This window comes from Pelophylax lessonae (genome assembly GCF_965119305.1).
Source record: "Pelophylax lessonae genome assembly, chromosome: 1".
NCBI classification, from domain to species: domain Eukaryota; kingdom Metazoa; phylum Chordata; class Amphibia; order Anura; family Ranidae; genus Pelophylax; species Pelophylax lessonae.
The window spans coordinates 876,508,720-876,527,825 of NC_138768.1; the positions used below are offsets into that span (position 1 = coordinate 876,508,720).

General features: G+C 45.3%; 1 protein-coding gene across 5 annotated transcripts in view; it reads right to left on the bottom strand.

The window, feature by feature from the left end:
* LOC309567674 (NACHT, LRR and PYD domains-containing protein 3-like) overlaps window positions 1-19,106 on the bottom strand; it is a 97,313-nt gene that overhangs the window by 53,575 nt on the left and 24,632 nt on the right. For 4 of the 5 annotated variants that reach the window (XM_082273110.1, XM_082273109.1, XM_082273107.1 and 1 more), the window contains exon 3: window positions 10,148-10,308. The exons of the other annotated variant lie outside the window; for it this stretch is intronic. In XM_082273110.1, the coding sequence (XP_082129236.1) occupies window positions 10,148-10,308 (161 nt within the window). The remainder of the gene's footprint in view (window positions 1-10,147; window positions 10,309-19,106) is intronic. 5 annotated transcript variants of the gene reach the window in all.

Consider the following 19,106-nt stretch of genomic DNA (forward strand, 5'->3'; position numbering starts at 1 on the left):
AGGTGGATGGGGGAATCTATCCAGCTGTCTTTGTATTTTGACAGAAAGAAGACTCCCGAACCCGAACATCTCCGGGATCCGAGCAGGAACTTCTGTTTACAAGGTCTCGGCTTACGCCGATGACCTTCTCTTCTCTCTTTCGCAGCCCTTGATTTCCTTACCCTGTCTCCTGAAGGAGTTTGAGACGTTTGGAGGCCTGTCTAATCTGAAGATCAACTTCTCCAAGTCGGAGGTAATGGGGGTGGCCCTGGCACCGGCCTTGCGGGATCTATTGGCCCAGGACTTCCCATTCCGATGGGCAGTGGAGGACTTGCGCTATCTGGGCACTTGGCTCTCCCCCAACCCGGCGGACCTGTATAGGTTGAACTTCCCGCCTCTTCTCTCGGGGATCCGTACATTGCTGGATAAATGGTCACGGGGTCTCCACTCGTGGTTTGGCCGCTGCAACATCCTAAAGATGTCGGTTCTACCGAAACTCTTATATTTGTTCCAAGCCATCCCAGTCTTTATCCCTGTGTCCTTTTTTAGGAAGGTCAAATCCATTTTTACGCGCTTCGTCTGGGCTGGGAGGAGGCCTCGGCTTGCTCGTCGTCTGCTTGTCCTGCCTAAGAGATATGGCGGGGTGGCATTACCTGACCCAATACGATACTATCAAGCAGTTATGCTGACGAGATGGATGGATTGGGCCCGTCATGCTGCTCTAAAACAGTGGGTGATCTTGGAGGAATCTCTGTTTCCGCTTCACCTGCAGAGGGCTCCTCTGATCATACGGGACCTCCCCTCGGAGGTCAAGCACCACCCCACGATTGGCTCCACACTCGGGACATGCGCATCGGTGTTGGCGGGCAACAGCCTTTCGGACGATCATTCCCCGCTCTTCCCGGTTCTGGGGAACCCGAAGTTTCTCCCGGGTTGTTCTAGGGACAGATTTGCGGACCTCATGGCAGAGGGCTCGTTCCAGGTGTCTCACTTCCTCGAGGGAGGTGAATGGCCGTCCTTATCTCAATTGACCGCACCGACAGGGAAATTTCGCTTGACCCGCTGGCAGGCGTTGCAGCTCCTCCACTTTCCCCGGGGATTGGGACCTCCCTCTCTTTTTGTGCGGTACCTGACTCCCCTGGAACAACTTCTTGTCACTCGAGGGGTTCTACCCCATGCTCTGTCACAGTTGTACGCCCTACTCTCCCTCCCACCCAAGGATTTTATCCTCCCGGGTCTTTCCAAATGGGAGGGAGAACTCCAGAGGACGTTTACGGCCCCCGAACGGTGCAACATCATTAGGTTCTCCCTTAGGTCCTCTATCTGCACCCGCATACAGGAAAGCAACTACAAGATCCTTACGCACTGGTATTATTCCCCGGCTAGACTGAGTCGTATTTTTCCGGAGTCATCTGATCGGTGCTGGCGTTGCCAGCGGGAAAGGGACACCTTGTCCCACATTTTCTGGCACTGCTCCTCAGCTTCTGGTCGGAGGTGCGCAGGATCACCCAACTGATGACGGACCGGGTTATCCCGGATGACCCGGCCTTTTTTCTGCTACATTGTATGGGAGTTGCCCCTAAGCGGTACAAGCGCTCCGTGATCAGGCACCTCACTGATGCGGCTAAAGCCTGCATTAGTCTTTGCTGGAAAACCACCTCTCCCCCATCGATCTCACTCTGGCTTCGCAAGGTCAAATGGATTAACGATTTGGAGGACCTGGTACTTACCGCACAAGGGAGAAGGGAGCAGTACACCCAAACATGGGCGTGCTGGAATACGTTTATCCTGTCTGACGAAGGCCGGGCCCTGGATGGCCCCCCCAGATCGCCTACTGTCTGACTGGGGGGTGGGGTCGCCCGCACGGGAGGCATTCTCCTTTTCCCCCCGCCACCTTCCTATACTTTCTTCCATATACACCAAGTGTTCTCCCCATTGCCCCGCTCTTCTTCACTCTCTTCTTTCTTTGCCCCCCCCCCCGACCTCACCTGTCCCCCTGCTCCTTTTCCCTTTCCCCCTTCCACCTGTCTAAACCCTCTATACGATTTTTCTCAGCATGAGAACCTTTTGATACAGTTACCGTAAACGTAACCCTACCGATGTTCACGAAAGTTGCCAATTGAATTAACTATACCTCTCCACTCCTAACACGGCTCCAGTCTCATGACGATTTCTATGTGGGATACTCACTTAACTTAGGATGTTGTTGTCATGGTTACGTTATCTTTTTGACGTTGTCCTTTCCATATGTTGGTTCTTTTTTTTGCACTTTACCCTGACATATCTTGTGATATGCTCCAGTTATGCTATGACTGTACTCTGTATACTGTTTTGTTATCAATAAAGGAATTTGAAAAAAAGAAAGAAGACTCCCCCGCAGTCATAATACAATTATCAGTGCTGCAGACTGTTGCCTGCGGCTCTGATCGAGTGAAAAAATACCGGCAGGGTGGTTGAACAGAAGTCAATTGGTAGATTGAATTCTGTTCCACCACAGTGACCATAAATGAAGTGAATTTTGACCTATGTCTGGCCAGCTTTGGGTAGGGTGGGGGAAGAACTCACCACACCTTTACTCACTAATTTTTTAAGAATATATTCACACAAGCTGAAGCAATTTATATGTCCATAATAAGGCCAATGTACGAAAGGACTTCACTTAAAACTGTGTGAATATTGACTTCAGTTATCCATTCACGTGAAAAACATATTCCCATTCACTTTATTACTATTTTTATACAGGATTTATATAGCGCCAACAGTTTGCACAGCTCTTTGCAGTATAAGCGGAGACAATACAGCAAGAATACAATTCAATACAAGAGGGTTAGGAGGGCCCTACTCCTGAGAATGTACAATCTAATAGGGAGGGGCTGGTGGAACAAAAGGTAATAACTGTGGGGGATGGGCTGATGGGAGAAATAAAAATTCAGTTGTTAGGTGTGGGCAGGATAGGCTTCCTTGAAAAGATGGGTTTTCAGGAATTGTCCAAAAAGTGGACAGAGTAGGTGTTGTGGAAATTCTATTAATATTTATGTGGACGTTTCTTTAGGATGTATTTTTAGTTAAATTGCCAATATGTCTCCCAGTGTCATATGCACAGCGAATATTGCTTCAACTAGCATCGAGGAAAGACTTGTTAGTGGAAATCTTCTATTAGATGGGATTGCACAATACTTGTAGCTTGATTAATGGCAGCACAAGGAGAAATCTATTGCACAAATATATAACCGCCATCCAGGGCCCCGTCTATTTACTGCGGAGATGTGTTTGTGATGTAGAATTCTTATCGTTTTACCAAGATTAATGGATGACGTCTTTCTGTCATATTTGATCCATACGATTGAAATACTGCTGCTATTGTCTTATGCAGATATAATAAAGTCCCATTCACTGGAATAGTAGCATGATAACTATCAAATATGGTCTTTATGAAACCATAATTAATAGTATCCACTAACAGGTAATGAGTCCATGTTTGTGAATTAACACAGCCAAGCGTATAAGATGGCAGCTATGGCTGCTTTGTTAACCCAGCAGTTCATCTCTGCACATGGCTGTGTTTCTACATAAACACTGACTTTTTGTTTCTATTGTACTTTTTGAATGTATACATGTTCTGTGATTGGTGGTCTTGAAGCAACTCCCTGTAACCCCCCTTTTTGTTCATTTGCTGTAAATAAAGCTGACCCTGCTCTGGGACACAGACAGAGACTTGCAGACAGAGGACACAGAGACACACACACAACCATTCGCTCTCACCCACACTCACGCACCCACACACACATACATACATACATACATACATACACACACACATACATACCCACAGAGAGACCCAGCAGATGACATCAATATGACCCAGCGTGTCTGTTCCTTTCTTATCGCCAAGCGCTTGGTTAACCTTATGCAAAAGAGTGGTACATTGTACTTTTAAGTACAAGGGATTAATGGCGGTTGGCGCATATTAATATCCACAAGTGCGCCTTTTATGCAGCGAAATCTTCAGCGCACCAAGCGGGTTTCTATGCTCCATGCCCTATTTATTTCCACAACAGTAGGAGATAGCTGGACAGATTATACTGTGGATACAGCTGATGAACCAGTTGCACCCAGATGAATTAGTTGGACCCTTTTCTTTATATGGGAGATATACACTATATTGTCAAAAGTATTGGGACGCCTGCCTTTATACACACATGAAATTTAATGGCATTCCAGTCTTAGTCCGTAGGACTTAATATTGAGTTGGCCCACCCTTTTCAGCTATAACAGCTTCAACTCTTCTAGGTTAGGCACTGATGTTGCATGAGAAGGCTTGGCTTGCAGCCTCCGCTCTAATTCATCCCAAAGGTGTTCTATCGGGTTGAGGTGCAGGCCAGTCAAGTTCAGGCTCATTGATGGAGGTGGGGAGGGAAGGCTAATTGATTGAGGTGGGGAGGGAAGGTTCATTGTTGGAGGTATGGGGGAAGGCTCATTGCTAGAGGTGGAGATTGAAGGCTGGCCCATGTAGGCCGATCCAATAGAAAAGCCACTGTAGCTCAGATCGTTGAAAACGTGAATGCTGGTTCTGATAGAAAAGTGTCAGAACACACAGAGCATCTAATTTGTTGTGTATGGGGCTGGGTAGCCACAGACCAGTCAAGGCGCCCATGCTGACCCGTGTCCACCGCCAAAAGCACCTACAATGTGCACGGGAGTAATGAAAAAAGGTGAACTGGTCTGAAGAAGTCAAGAATGATTTAAGAAACACAATGATGAGTTCAAGATGTTGACAATCCAATCGAGCATCTGAGAGATGTGTGTGACGGAAGTGTAGGTAAGACAGAACGCACATGGAGAGCAGGAGTGCCAACAAAGCCTTTTATTGAACGGTAGCGGGTATGTTCACAAAGAAAGGGCCAAACAAAGGTGTCCAGGGTCAGACCCAACGTGGGTAGGACAGAGTTCCAGATAACAGGGGTAGTCCATAACAGGGGCTCCCAATAGAATGGGCAAAGTCCTGGCCAGCGAGGGATTGGGCCACACACGGAGCAGGGCAAACAATGAAGTGACAAAGTCCAGGCAGAGTTCTGGTAGGCCCAGTGTTAATCCACTCACCAGCAGGAAGGTCCAGGATGTATCCAAAATCCAGGTTGTAGGAAGGGACAGGGTAAATCCAAAATCCAGGTTGTCAGGCAGGTTTGAAGAGGCCCGCAGGAACCAATAGGGGATTCTGTGTTCCCTGGCCGCAGCTCAGAGACACACAGTCTTCCAAACAGCAGAGATGAACAACCCCCGAGAGACTCTCACTCAGCTAAATATCTTAGGACTTGTGTCCCAGCAGGTGGGCCAGGCAACTCCCAGCCAGGCGTCCAGTTTCCCCAGCAACCAGCCCCGCCCCCCTCTACTCGAGCCCACACAAGGAATGTGTTCATTGTCCACAGTGAGCATGAAGGCGGAGAAGCAGACATTCAGGCACCTTGCTGGGGAGGGGAGGAGGACAGCACAGTGGGGGGGGCAGGCAAAGGAGTGAGCAGCCAGGGGGGAGAGAAGAATCCCATGCTGGGGAAGATAGTAAAGTACTGGGGGTGCAGAAGAGAGGAAAAGAAGGGGGGGAAGTAGGGTCCGTGACAATGTGCTTAAAAAACAAGTCCATTCCATGGAGGCCCCACCTCCCAACTTACAGGTCTTAAAGGATCTGCTACTGATGGCTTGGTGACAGATACCAAAGCATACCTTCAGAGGTCTAGTGGGGTCCATTGCTTAAAGCTGAACTAAACCTCCCTCTCCTTTTCAGCCAATGAAGCTGCCATCTTAGCCTCAGTTTGATCTGCAACTGCCATGATGTTGCACATGTGATCAGTTATGACTCCAGCCATATGATGGTGTGACAGCTTGGTTAAAAGCACAAACAAATGTGACAGTTACATTTCCAGCATGCCGGGAATGTAACAGTTTTTTTAAACTGTTAACATGATGGATTTAATTCGGCTTTAATGTGTCAGGGCTGCTTTGGTGGCAAAAGAGACTGTAAGGGCAAAATTACACTTGTTTCAAAACATGACTTCAGACACGCTTCCTTAAAGCTCTCTGAACGCCAATCAATGCCCCTGTAACTAAATAAAGTGGTTACCTTACAGTCCTGTTTACACTTTGCATTTGCTTTACTTGAAAAATGATCCCCTATGTCACTTTAGTGGTGCTTTAAAGCATCTTCAAAGCCTCCATAGAAGTCTATGACAACGCTCGCTTGAAGCACCTGAAGCTTTTGAGAGGCTTTAATTCAGCATTAGCTTCCCTTTTTTTTGCAGAAATCGCAGGTATGAGATATCAGCAAACACACACGGCATCTGCCAAGCTTCATTAAAGCTTAAAAAAAGCATCATCAAAGCCCCATTGAAGCATCATTAAAACATCAAAAAAGCATGCAAAGTTAGAAGGATAAACTGCGCTAGTGCATGAATAAAAAAGCATACAAAAGTGAGCTGCAACTATTTTGAGAGATATGCACAATACAAATTACAATAAATATAAGTTGCGCTAATAGTGAGTGTTCATAAAATATCAAATCAATTCACAAGTGATGAAATAAAGGAGTCCTTAATATGGAAAAACACTGCTATCCTTCACCCTAAAGTGAGCTCAGGTAACACCACCACCAAAGGCTGAAATACTCACTTACCAGCTCTTACTGACCTCGTGTTAGGAGGTCAATGGCGCTTTTGACTTAACACCCAGCCGGGGGCCTTTATATAGTCCAGGGTCCTCTCATAGTTCCACATACCGATATTTCAAGTGGTAACATCATAGAGACACCCAAAAATACAAAGAGCTCCACATAGTGGAGTCAACATCAGCACATCCCTCCACCCTATGCGTTTCATCATACGTTGACGTTTTCCGGGGTACGGGTGGTGTGCTGAATCACTGTTACTTATACATTACAAACATAGCCAAGCCTCGATCTGAGCCTCAGGCGGCCACAGGACTCCATCCAAACAAGGAAGCAATCTAAACCAAGCCTCTAATTGGATTCTTGGTAACGCAAAAGCCTCCTATGTTAAAAAAGGCAAGCTAAAAGATATGATGGCAAATTTAAAAAATATGAAGTTTACCTTTCATATCGCAATGTCTAAATTAGAATAGACATTAGAAATCATTTGGAATCTGCTTTATGGAAGCCATTTAAGTGATAGACATATTGAGACCCCTGTTGGGTTGCTTCAGGGGCGTTTGTTGTCTAGAGTCCATATTCGGGGGTTAATTGGGGAGAGGAAGATCAAGGAAAGATGTCCCTTTAATGTCTATTTTAATTTAGGCATCGAAACAAAAAAGGTACTTTTTTTAATTTGCCATTATATCTTTTAACCTGCCATTTTTAACATAGGAGGCTATTGCGTTCCTAGGAATCCAATTAGAGGCTTGATTTAGCTTACTTCCTTACTTGGATAGAGTCTTGTGACCCCCAAGGCTCAGATCGAGGTTTGGCTATGTTTGTATAGTGTATAAGTAGCAGTGATTCAGCACGCCGCCCGTACCCTGGAAGACGTCAACGCATGACAAAACGCATAGGGTGAAGGGAAGTGCTGATGTCACCGCTAATGTGCAATCCTGGAAAGACGGCCTGTGTTTTACATGCTGGCTGGCGTGCTTGTTCTTAAGGCGATTTTAAGTTGTAAATCATGTAAGTGCAATCTTTAAAGACATTTAAAAAAAAAGTGTTAACGTTTTTAGACTATGTGAAGCTCTTTGTATTTTTGGGTGTCTCTATGATGTTGACCACTTGAGATATCGGTGTGTGGCACTATGAGAGGACCTTGGACTATATAAAGCCCCCAGCACGGTGTTAAGCTAAAAGCACCATTGACCAGTTGACCAGGTCAGTAAGAGCTGGTAAGCGAGTATTTCAGCCTTTGGTGCTGGTGGTGTTACTTGAGCTCACTTTAGGGTGATGGATAGCTGTGTTTTCCCGTATTATGGACTCCTTATTTCATCACTTGTGAATTGTTTTGCTATTTTATGTACATTAGCGCAACTTATATTTATTTTCATCAAAAAAAGCATGCTGAAGTGGTAGGCACTTTAACCACTTGCCGACCGCCTGCAGTACATATACTGTACTGTGGCAGGTCGACTCGGTACCGCAAAATGACGTAACTGTACGTCGCTTCGCGGGACCACTAGTAGGGGCACAAGTGTCCATTAGCCACAGGGGGAGCCAATCAGCGGGTCCGGGAGCCACGATTGCCACTGGGCACCCGCGATCACTCCCCGTGGAGACAGAACGATGGTTTGCCGTTGTAAACACAGCAGACCGCTGTTCTGTCAGTAATGAACACAGGGATCCTGTGTTCCTCTTTTTTAGGAACACAGGTGTAATGGAACCACGACCCACGCTGTACTTGTTGATTTCTGTCAGTGTATGGCTTCCTTCAGTCTTGAACATAAATATTAAATATTCCAGCCGCCCCCATACAAAGCTAGCTGACAACTTAGCATGTACTGGAACCTTCTTCTTTATTGAACAGTCACACAGTTTTTATACATCCTGGACATCCCCCTCCTGATCAGATTACCCCATCAGGTCAGGGGGTGCCTGATTACATTATCATATGCAGATGAAATTGTATACAGAAATAGAATTAACCTGAACTAATTATCTAGCCATCTGGACAGAAACAATATGTGAGTTCATTAACATATAACAATGGGACAGACAGGCTTAACAGAATCCACATAACACCTCAATACACAGACAATAGGGAGATCCTGTCTCTGAAATTGAAGTACAATGCACATTATCATAAGTGTAAACATGGAACCCATTTGAACCATTTTCCCAGTGTCCATTAAGTATCTGTTTTTCACTCCATGATGGTGAGTACCGTCACAACAGGTCTCTGTGTTCATTCAGTAAATAGAACCCCCACACAGTTAGAAAACACCCCCTATGGACACATTTAACCCTTTGATCGCCCCTGGTGTTAAGACCTTCCCCTGCCAGTGTCATTAGTATAGTAACAGTGCATATTTTTAGCGCTGATTACTGTAGTAATGTCACTGGTCCCCCCAAAAGTGTCAAAAATGTCAGTTAGGTGCCCGATCTGTCCACCGCAATGTTGCAGTCCCATTAAAAGTCACTGGCCTGGTCATTAAAGGGGAAAACCTTCTGGTCCAGAAGTGGTTAATGTGTGTTGAAGTCGAAGCAAGTGTAAATGAGGTTTACAAACTAGAAATTAAATGTAAAAAAGCAAAAAAAAAATAAGGCTCACTATTGTCACTAGTTACATTAAGAACTGCCAGTTACCTCTGAGGCTCGGTTCACACTTATGCGAGTGCGGGAAGGCTGCGAATCCGCAGCCTGTTCCCGCATCGCACACGCACCCCCGGCAGTTCACACTGCCATATGCGATACGCTGGGGGTGTCAATGTAATCTTAACGACACCCCCAGTTTGATCGCATATCGCAGTGCGATCGTGCAGTTCGCACAGGATCGGATCGCACAAGTGTGAACCGCTGTGCGATCCGATCCTGATGCGGCTAGAAAAAAGGGTCCCTGTGCGTGTTTGGTGCGGCTGCGGTGCGAATTTAGCCATACAAACTGTATGGCTAAACTCGCACCGCACAGCCGATCGCATGTAATGTCGGAGCAGTGCGCTCCGACATTACATGCGAACCCCGCACACGCACAAGTGTGAACCGGGGCTTAAATTAAAGCAAAACTAAACTGTATCTGAGCACCACGAAAAGGAAACACTAATTAATTCATTTTTTAAAATCAATGCAAGATCCTCCATCCAGTCCATGTCTTCATGCTTTATTTTGAAAAATCACTTTAAAAAATGCCCGCCCCTGAGTATTTCTAGCTACTGCCATCTTGAGTAAGGGCAGATGATTCATGTAGCATTTACTTCCTGGAATACATCTTCCCTTAATTCAGCCATGCAGGCTGGAGGGTATGCTTAGCTGGGAAAGCCCCTCCTCCCATGAAGACTCCGGGGATGTAGGACATCATTGTGGCCTAGGCTGGAAACCAGGAAGCAACTGAAGAAATTATTATTATTTTTATTATTTTTTTTTTTTAAACAAGTAAATATAATCTACCTTCCTATTTATTTACTAATGCTGGCAGAATAAGGATTAAACATAGTCAATGCTGATTGAGAGAGCTTTACATTATCTTACCTCTGCATTTAACACATTGTTCTCTGACAGCTGTCTCAGGACGGCATGTGTGTCTATGTTTCCCAAAATGTTGATCAGGTCATCTTTATAGTACTCAAATATCATCCTCACTGAGGAATCCGGGTATCCCTGCATCCGCTGGCACAACCTCTTAATGTCCTCTAGAAAATTACAGGAAAAAAAAAAAAAACAGAATTGTGAATACAACGAAAGTTCTAAATTATCTTTGATAAAAAAATAAAATAAAAAACACACACAAAAAAAAATGAGAATCACGTTTTTTTTTTGCTTATGTAGCACCCTCCATGGTAGGTGCTAGGAAGAAGCATATGGGTGGCCCTGTCTGCATATCAGGAGGGCCTGATCATTGGTTAGGCTGTCATGTGCTTCCCAGGGTGTCTGTTGAGTCTGGGGAGTCTCCCCACTGTGTCCAATGAGGGTTCTTATTGGACAGTGGAGGAAACCTGACCAATAGCACACCAGGGCATGTATCCATCTCAGAGGGCAGAATCTGCTGCAAAGCATCCTGGGATAGGGTATAAGTCTGAGGGGAGCACATGACGCAGTGTCTTTGGTGGGAAGCAGAGTCCCAGGAGGAGGGTGATGGCTGTCTCTCCTCCTGTCAGCGCAAGAGAGAGTGTCCTGGGCAGTCGGCCTAAGGACGAAGGTTGAGATGAGCTGCAGAGGAGGGATCCAGAGTGCTGTGGGCCGAGTGGAGCTGTTGGGCAGAAGTTTCAGGGAAAAACAGTGTTGTGAGTACTTGAGACTGCCCAGGGGTCTGCCTAGGAGAGGGGACCACTCCAGAAAGTCAAGAGGATCCAGGAGCCAGCTAACCTGTGGAGAAGGTTTAGAGAAAGGGGGTGCCAGTGTTGAAGCCCTGAAGATAAGTGAGAGAAAGAGAGTGCCGGTGTGGGCCCCGAAGTGTTTAGCAGCGCAGCAGTAGTACATGTAGCTACCTCAGCAAGGAGTGCTTAGGGAGCTAAAAAAAAGGACTTCTTTAAGTGAGAAAGTACAGCCCAGAGCAAAATAACAAAAAATAGGCGCAGGGCTAGCATGACTGGGCCAGCAGTGTAATTGGCCTAGTAGGGGCTAATAAAGAAAGGCATTTCGTGGGGTTGCTCTCCTATTGGCTACTGTTAGTTGTGGGGAGGGGCCGCAGAGGGGGGAGTTAGCCGTCCTGTAGTTTCCCGGGCATCAGTTCAGCGTGGGTGGAGGAGCGTTCCCGCCTGCCCGCCCCTACATTGGAATTTCCGTGTAATGTGATTGTTTTCAGATTTGACGGTTAGGGTCTTTGGAGGTGTTTCTGGTAAAACCTGCTGTGCTTATCATCTGAGGGACCCATCTAAGGTATGGAGTCACCTGGGGAATGCCAGTTAATAGATGAGTTAGCTGGTAGTTTAAATTGGGAGGTATCTGCTGTGTGTTGAGGTCGTCCCCGAGCCGGTGTGGTGCGGCTGGGGACAGTTAAGAGTTACACAGATACAAAATTGTACTTGATATTTGGGGACTCCAAAGATCGGCAACCTTATGTTATCTTTTATTATATTATTTTGGCTCCTGTTCTAAGGAATGTGTTATATATATTTTTTTGGAAAAAAGAGTAATAAAACTGACATATACACCCCGACGGGATACCTGTCTATCTCACCCACTCGGCGCTAAGGTGCTCAATGCTATAATAAATAGCTTACATAAATACAGTGGTAAAAACCATAAATACCAAAATCCGATTAAAGGTACATAAAATAGTATAAAATGATATAAAATCACAAAACCATCTAAAACCTTTCGGATATCAGCAGCCGTTATATATAAAAACAATAATAAAATGGTGTATACATATAATAAAATCACATGTAAACACTAACAGCGCTATACAACTGATCACATAGTCCATAATGCGTCATATTCAAAAAAGAGGGACAGTCCAGCCTGCTGGCACCATCTTTGGTGATAAAATCCTGTGTAAGGTATTCACGTGCCCCCCAAGCAGTGCCCACGTACCTCACTGAGGGGGATATAAAGCCAAACAAGATGTATACCCAGGAGGATAAATCTCTCTGACACAGCTCAGGATCTCCACAAAGATGATGGCTGGATCACTCCATAGATGTTATATGATATGCAAATGAAAAAAATGCTCTCATAGCGTAATTCCATCAACACGCATTTATTTAGAGCAAATACAAGAAAAAATGCACTCACAAACAAAATTAAAAGGAAAGCATCCAACGATTCATTAATATTCCCGATCCAGGCTACCTGTACGGCTCCCGCCATCCCGTTGTGGATGCGAAGCCGCGGCTACCACCGCCGTAGGACTTCCGAGTTCGGCGTGACATCAGACGTCCGGATCGTCACATTGCTATGGTCACCATTGGCCCTCCGTTGAAGTCAGCCAATGACGAAACGCGTTAGGGCGTGGACACCCAGTGACCACAGCAACATGACGATCCGGACGTCTGACGTCACGCCAAACCCGGAAGTCCTACGGCGGTGGTAGCCGCAGCTTCGCATCCACAACGGGACGGCGGGAGCCGTACAGGTAGCCCGGATCGGGAATATTAATGAATCATTGGATGCTTTCCTTTTAATCTTGTTTGTGAGTGCATTTTTTGTTGGATTTGCTCTAAATAAATGCGTGTTGATGGAATTACGCTATGAGAGCATTTTTTTATTTGCATATCATATAACATCTATGGAGTGATCCAGCCATCATCTTTGTGGAGATCCTGAGCTGTGTCAGAGAGATTTATCCTCCTGGGTATACATCTTGTTTGGCTTTATATCCCCCTCAGTGAGGTACGTGGGCACTGCTTGGGGGGCATGCCAGTGTGTTGAAGGTGCACGATTATTTAAATAAGAGCACGTGAATACCTTACACAGGATATTATCACCAAAGATGGTGCTAGCAGGCTGGACTGTCCCTCTTTTTTGAATATGACGCATTATGGACTATGTGATCAGTTGTATAGCGCTGTTAGTGTTTACATGTGATTTTATTATATGTACACACCATTTTATTATATATATTTTTTTGTTACTGGTTAATAAATGGCCACTTCTGCCAATTTTACTCCAATAACGGTGTCTGTGTATTTATTGCAGGAAGTTTAGGTAAGGGGTTGGGATTTTTGGGATAACGGTTATGGTAAGTGTGATAATTACATCTGGGGTGCCTTAGTCAAGCAGTCCCAGGTCAGTTTGGAGTTAACAGGCAACAAGCCAGCTTTAACCAGCGTCAACCGGCATTGACCGGCATCTAGCCAGCGTCAAGTCAGTGCCAAGAAGCATTTTCAGTTGTCTCTAGCAAATTGTGCATAGTTGAGCCAAAGGAGGTTCCCACTCATTCCCTTCTTCCATCCAAGTTCTCAAATAAACCTAAAAACCCAAAGATACTGGACTGGTCATTGTCTCAGTGCTCACACACTTGGAGGAACATGCACAGAGGTACTTTTGTTGCACCCGGGGGCTCAGGGGGACCCATATCCAGAAAAACGGCTGGGAATCCTGCTACACTTAGAATGAAGATCACGATTCTCAAAATCTTTTTTATTTTAAAGATGTATATATATATATTTTTTTTATTAACCATTTGAAATAAAGCTGTGACTAGGATTACCCCCACATTTGAAAAAGCATGGCATGAATGTACACTTCACGGAGAGGGAAGAAGGATGCAGTGTCCCCGGGGCCTATGTCTGAAGAAGAAACGGAAGAAATTTAAGAAAATGTTTCTTAAAAATGCACTTCATTGATATCTGACACCAAACTGACGTCTGTTCAGAGCTGACAGATAAACTGCAAAATTTCATAGCAGAGACCCAATGGGGGTGATTTACAAAAACTAGAGAGTGCAAAATCCGGTGCAGCTGTGCAAAGAAACCAATCAGCTTCCAGGTTTTATTGTCAAAAGTGATTGTAAAGTCTCATTATATCTTTCTATTAACCACTTAAGCCCCGGAAGATTTTACCCCCTTCCTGACCAGGCCCTATTTTGCGATTCGGCACTGCGTGATTTTAACGGACAATTGCGCGGTCGTGCGACGCTGTACCCGAATGAAATTGACGTCCTTTTTTTCCCACAAACAGAGCTTTCTTTTGGTGGTATTTGATCACCTGTGCAATTTTTACTTTTTGCGCTATAAGCAAAAAAAGAGCGACAATTTTGAAAAAATAACAATATTTTTCACATTTTTTTATATGAAATTCCCCCAAAAAAATGTAAAAATCTAAATTTTTTAACATTTTAGGCCAATTTGTTTTCTGCTACCTATGTTTGGTAAAAAAAAATCGCAATAAGCATATTTTGATTCGTTTTCTAACTAAGGGAAAGATTTTTGTCATTTTTGGTGTTTTTTTTTTTTAACGAGTAATGGCGGCGATCTGCAATTTTTTTTTGCGGGACTGCGACATTGCGGCGGACAGATCGGACCCTTGACTGACATTTTTGACACTTTTGGGGGTACCAGTGACATTACTACAGTAATCAGTGCTATACATATGCACTGTTACTGTAAAAATGACACTGGCAGGGAAGGGGTTAACTTTATTGGTAATGCAAGGGGTTAAGTGTGTCTCTAGGGGCGTTCTTCTAACTGTAAAGGGGTGTGGTTAGTGATGTAAGCACAGAGACATACGATCCTACATAGCAGGATCGTATGATCTCTGCAGTTACACAGGGGAGAATGACAGGCGGCTTTGTTTACATCAGCCGCCTGCCTTTCTCCCTCTCCACCGGGAGATCGCGAGTGACCGGCGGACATCGGGTCCGCCGGTCACACGCGTGGACTTCTTAGGGAACGAGCGGGGGCGGGAGCGCGCGCTCGCCCCCTAGAGGCTCACAGGCTAGCGAAGTAGCCCTACACCACTTTGCCTGTACGGGGCTGACAGCAGCAGTAAATAGCCGTGCGGCAGTCGGCAAGTGGTTAAAATAACTTCCTCTGTGCAGTTGGTTTTACACAGAGCAGCCTGGATCCTCTTCTTCTCGGGTACCTAGCTGGAGCTCCTGGCCCCACTTTCTTGTTGGGTGCCCCCACAGAAAGCAGCTTGCTATGGGGGCACCCGAGCTGAGCTGCAGCCCCGTGTATCTATTCAGGCACAGAGCTGCTGTTCGGCCCCGCACCCTCACTCCTGATTGGTTAGCTGAGTTTGATTGACAGCAGCGAGAGCCAATGGCGCCACTGCTGTGTCTCAGCCAGTCAGGAGAGGGAGTCCCGATTGGCTGAAGTACTCGTGGACATCGCTGGATAGAGATGGGGCTCAGGTAAGTATTAGGGAGGCTGCTACACACAGAAGGCTTTTTATCTTAATGCATAGAATGTATTAAGGTAAAAAACCTTCTGACTTTACGAACACTTGAATTGAAGAAGCTGATTGGCTATTATGCACAGCTGCACCAGATTTTGCACTCTCCAGTAATTTAATCCCATTGTTACCAGCAGCCCTTGGTTCATCTGTCCCTGCCCCTTAATATGAATATGTATAATGATAAAAAAAAGCAAGGAATCATCCATATCTGTTCATTGCTAGTGTAGCGACCCTTTCCCGGGGGGGGGACTGATGGGCACTGATAGGCAGCACTGATAAGCACTAATGGCGATGGGCACTGATTGGCCCTGTTGAGGCTGCACTGATCATCAGTGCCCTGATTATCAGTGTAAATGTCCCCTGTCACACTTGCCGGTTACCGACTCTCCTCTCCTCACACTGTGACAGCGCATGAGGAAAGGAATGCCGATAAACGGCAAGTTTGTTTCCATGTATTCAACTGTGACATGGTAAAGGGCCACTGTGATTGGCTCTTTACCGCTATCACAGAGTGCGCCAGATGCACGCCCCCTGGTTCTGGGAGGATGTCCATTGATCCCCTCCAAGAATTGGAGCCGTCTTTTGGCTATAGCGTGGTCAGGAAGTAGTTAACCACTTTACCACCGGAGGATTTTCCTGCTTTACGTCCAGGACACTTTTTGCAACTTGGCACTGCGTAACTTTAACTGACAATTGCGCGGTCATGCAACCCTGTACTAGGGTTGCCACCTCATCCCTTTAATCCAGGACACATAGTAATTACTCAGGTTCTGAGGCTGATATAATGCACATAAGGCACCAAGTGAGTTTAATTACCACCCTAATCAGCCACAGAACCTGTGTAATTAATATGTGTCTTGGATTAAAAGGGATGAGGTGGTAACCCTACCCTGTACTAGAGTTGCCACCTCATACCTTTAAACCCGAACCCTTATGAATCACACAGGTTCTGAGGCTAATTTATTGCATATGAGGCACCAAGTGAGTTTAATTACCACCTTAATCAGTCACAGAACCTGTGTAATGAACATGTGTTCAGTTTTAAAGGGATGAGGTGACAACACTACCCTGTACCCAAACAAAATTGTCGTCCTTTTTTTTTCACAAACAGAGCTTTCTTTTGGTGGTATTTAATCCCCTTTGCGCTTTTCATTTTTTGCGATATTAATAAAAAAAGAGCGAAAATTTTGCGAAAAAATTGACATTTTTTACTTTGACAGTTAAAAAATACCCAATAAATTCAATTTTTGTCATATATTTAGGCCAAAATGTATTTAGCTACATGTCTTTGACAAAAAAATCCTCAATGAGCGTATTTTTAACCACTTTAAGACCGGAAGATTTTACCCCATTCCTGACCAGGCCATATTTTGCGATTCGGCACTGTGTTACTTTAACTGACAATTGCGCGGTCGTGCGACGCTGTACCCAAATGAAATTTATGTTCTTTTTTCCCCACAAATAGAGCTTACTTTTGGCGGTATTTGATCACCTTTGCAATTTTTAATTTTTTAATAAAGAGCGACAATTTTGAAAAAAAAAAACAATATTTTTTACATTCTGATATATAACATTCCCAAAAAAAATTTTTAAAATCAAAATTTTTTAACATTTAAGGCCAATTTGTTTTCTACTACATATTTTTGGTAAAAAAAAATCACAAAAAACGTATTTTGATTGGTTTGCGCAAAAGTTATTGCGTTTACTAACTACGGGAAAGATTTGTCATTTTTATTGTTTTTTTGTTTTTTTACTAGTAATGGCGGCGATCTGCGATTTTTTTTTTTGCAGGACTGCGACGTTTCAGCGGACAGATCGGACCCCTAACTGACATTTTTGACACTTTTGGGGGTTCTAATGACATTACTACAGTAATCAGTGCTATAAATATGCACTGTTACTGTAATAATGACACTGGCAGAGAAGGGGTTAACTTTATTGGTGATCAAGGGGTTAAATGTGTGCCTCATGCTTACTAGCGTGTGTGGGGGGAGGGGACTGTGTGACACAGGCACAGATTGCAGGTTCAGCTATGCTGAATCCTGCAATCTGTCACTGTCTGTCACTTAGGAGATCCGCCTGCTTTGTTTACACAGCCGGGCGGATTTCCTCACTCGATCCCCGACGATCGGGGAAGAGCGGTGGTGATCACCGCCTCTCCTCTCCTGGCCCGACTCCCACTGTGTCTGAATACAGCGGGAGCGAGCCTCCGGTGGCGCGCGCGAGCCGCCAAGAGGGGGCGGGATCCAGCGACGTAGGTGTACGTCGCTGGACGGTAACGAGCCACTTTGCCACAGTACCAGCTCAGTGAGTGGTCGGCAAGTGGTTAATGAGAGATTAACACATATGATAATACTGCAGGTGAAAGTACAGGTCTACCTTTGCATGAAAATCCCTGTATGGGTTCCCCTACTTTCCTCCTTGGTAAATACACCCAGAATCAGTCCTCAGTGGCCTTGCCACACTGGGCTCTCCCATTCATCCCTCTAGAGCAGTGGTTCTTAACCTGGGTTCGATCGAACCCCAGGGGTTCGTTGAGTCAGTCTCATGCGTTCGGCGGAGGTCAAGACACACACTCGACTCATATGATTCGTGATGAGACGCCCTGCTCATCCCCCTGAGAAAATATTACTGATTGTGAGGCCGAGCACACCCCGGGAAATCAGAGCTGCGGTCGGGACAACTCACAGCCATTACACATAGACACTTGACGCTCCACCCCCTGTACCTCCCCCAGCAGGTTTCCAGCCTATCTCCTGCAGGCTGCTTGAGTGGGCGGGATGGGGATGTACCTGACCACGGAGATTGTGCCCGCCTGGAAGAGGGAAGTAGGAGCAGCTGAGCAGAGGGAGCCGAGTGAATGTTCCTGGAGGTGAGCTCAGCTAGCAGTACATGGTGGATTAGTTTACAAGCACCTCTATGCTACGTCTGCTGAGTTACTGCAGCTTAGCATAGAGGTGCTGTTAGCTGACAAATGGAAATGCATGTCCTTTTCATTTAGCTCAATAAAGCGTTGTGAATGCCCCCTGGTGTGTGCCCTCCTGATACCCCATGGTATGCCCTCCCAACACCTTCCCCCCAGTGTGTGCCCTCCTGACACCCCCAAGTCACACTGATTTGCAGTAAATATTCATTATTATGTTTTTGTGTGAAAATCATGTTTTAATGGTTTTGTTCTTTTTTCTATATATGGTTTTGTTCTTTAATGGTTTTTTTCATTTTGTGCACCTATGTATAATAAATATATACCTATGATTTGAATTTGAAAAAATCATATTTTATTTTTCCAATTAAGAAGGGTTCGGCGAATGCGCATATTAAACTGGTGGGGTTCAGTACCTCCAACAAGGTTAAGAACCACTGGTCTAGAGCTTGTGGAGCACAGACATCAGACGGAAATGTAGTGTAAGCACTGCAAGGCACAATGGTGCCAGGTGGGACCATGCCACATGAGGATTGATTCTTGATATAACAGAATAGGGGTGGGGCCCTGTAATGTTCCAGGTATTGGTATTTTGGGGTGAAATTGAGGTGCCTTTAGATTACTTCTGGTCAGATCAGTGAATATTTGTTGCTAGCAGGCCAAATGATTGGCATTCCTCCATGTACAATGCCAATCTGCAGATTTTTGAATGTGGGAAACCAAGTG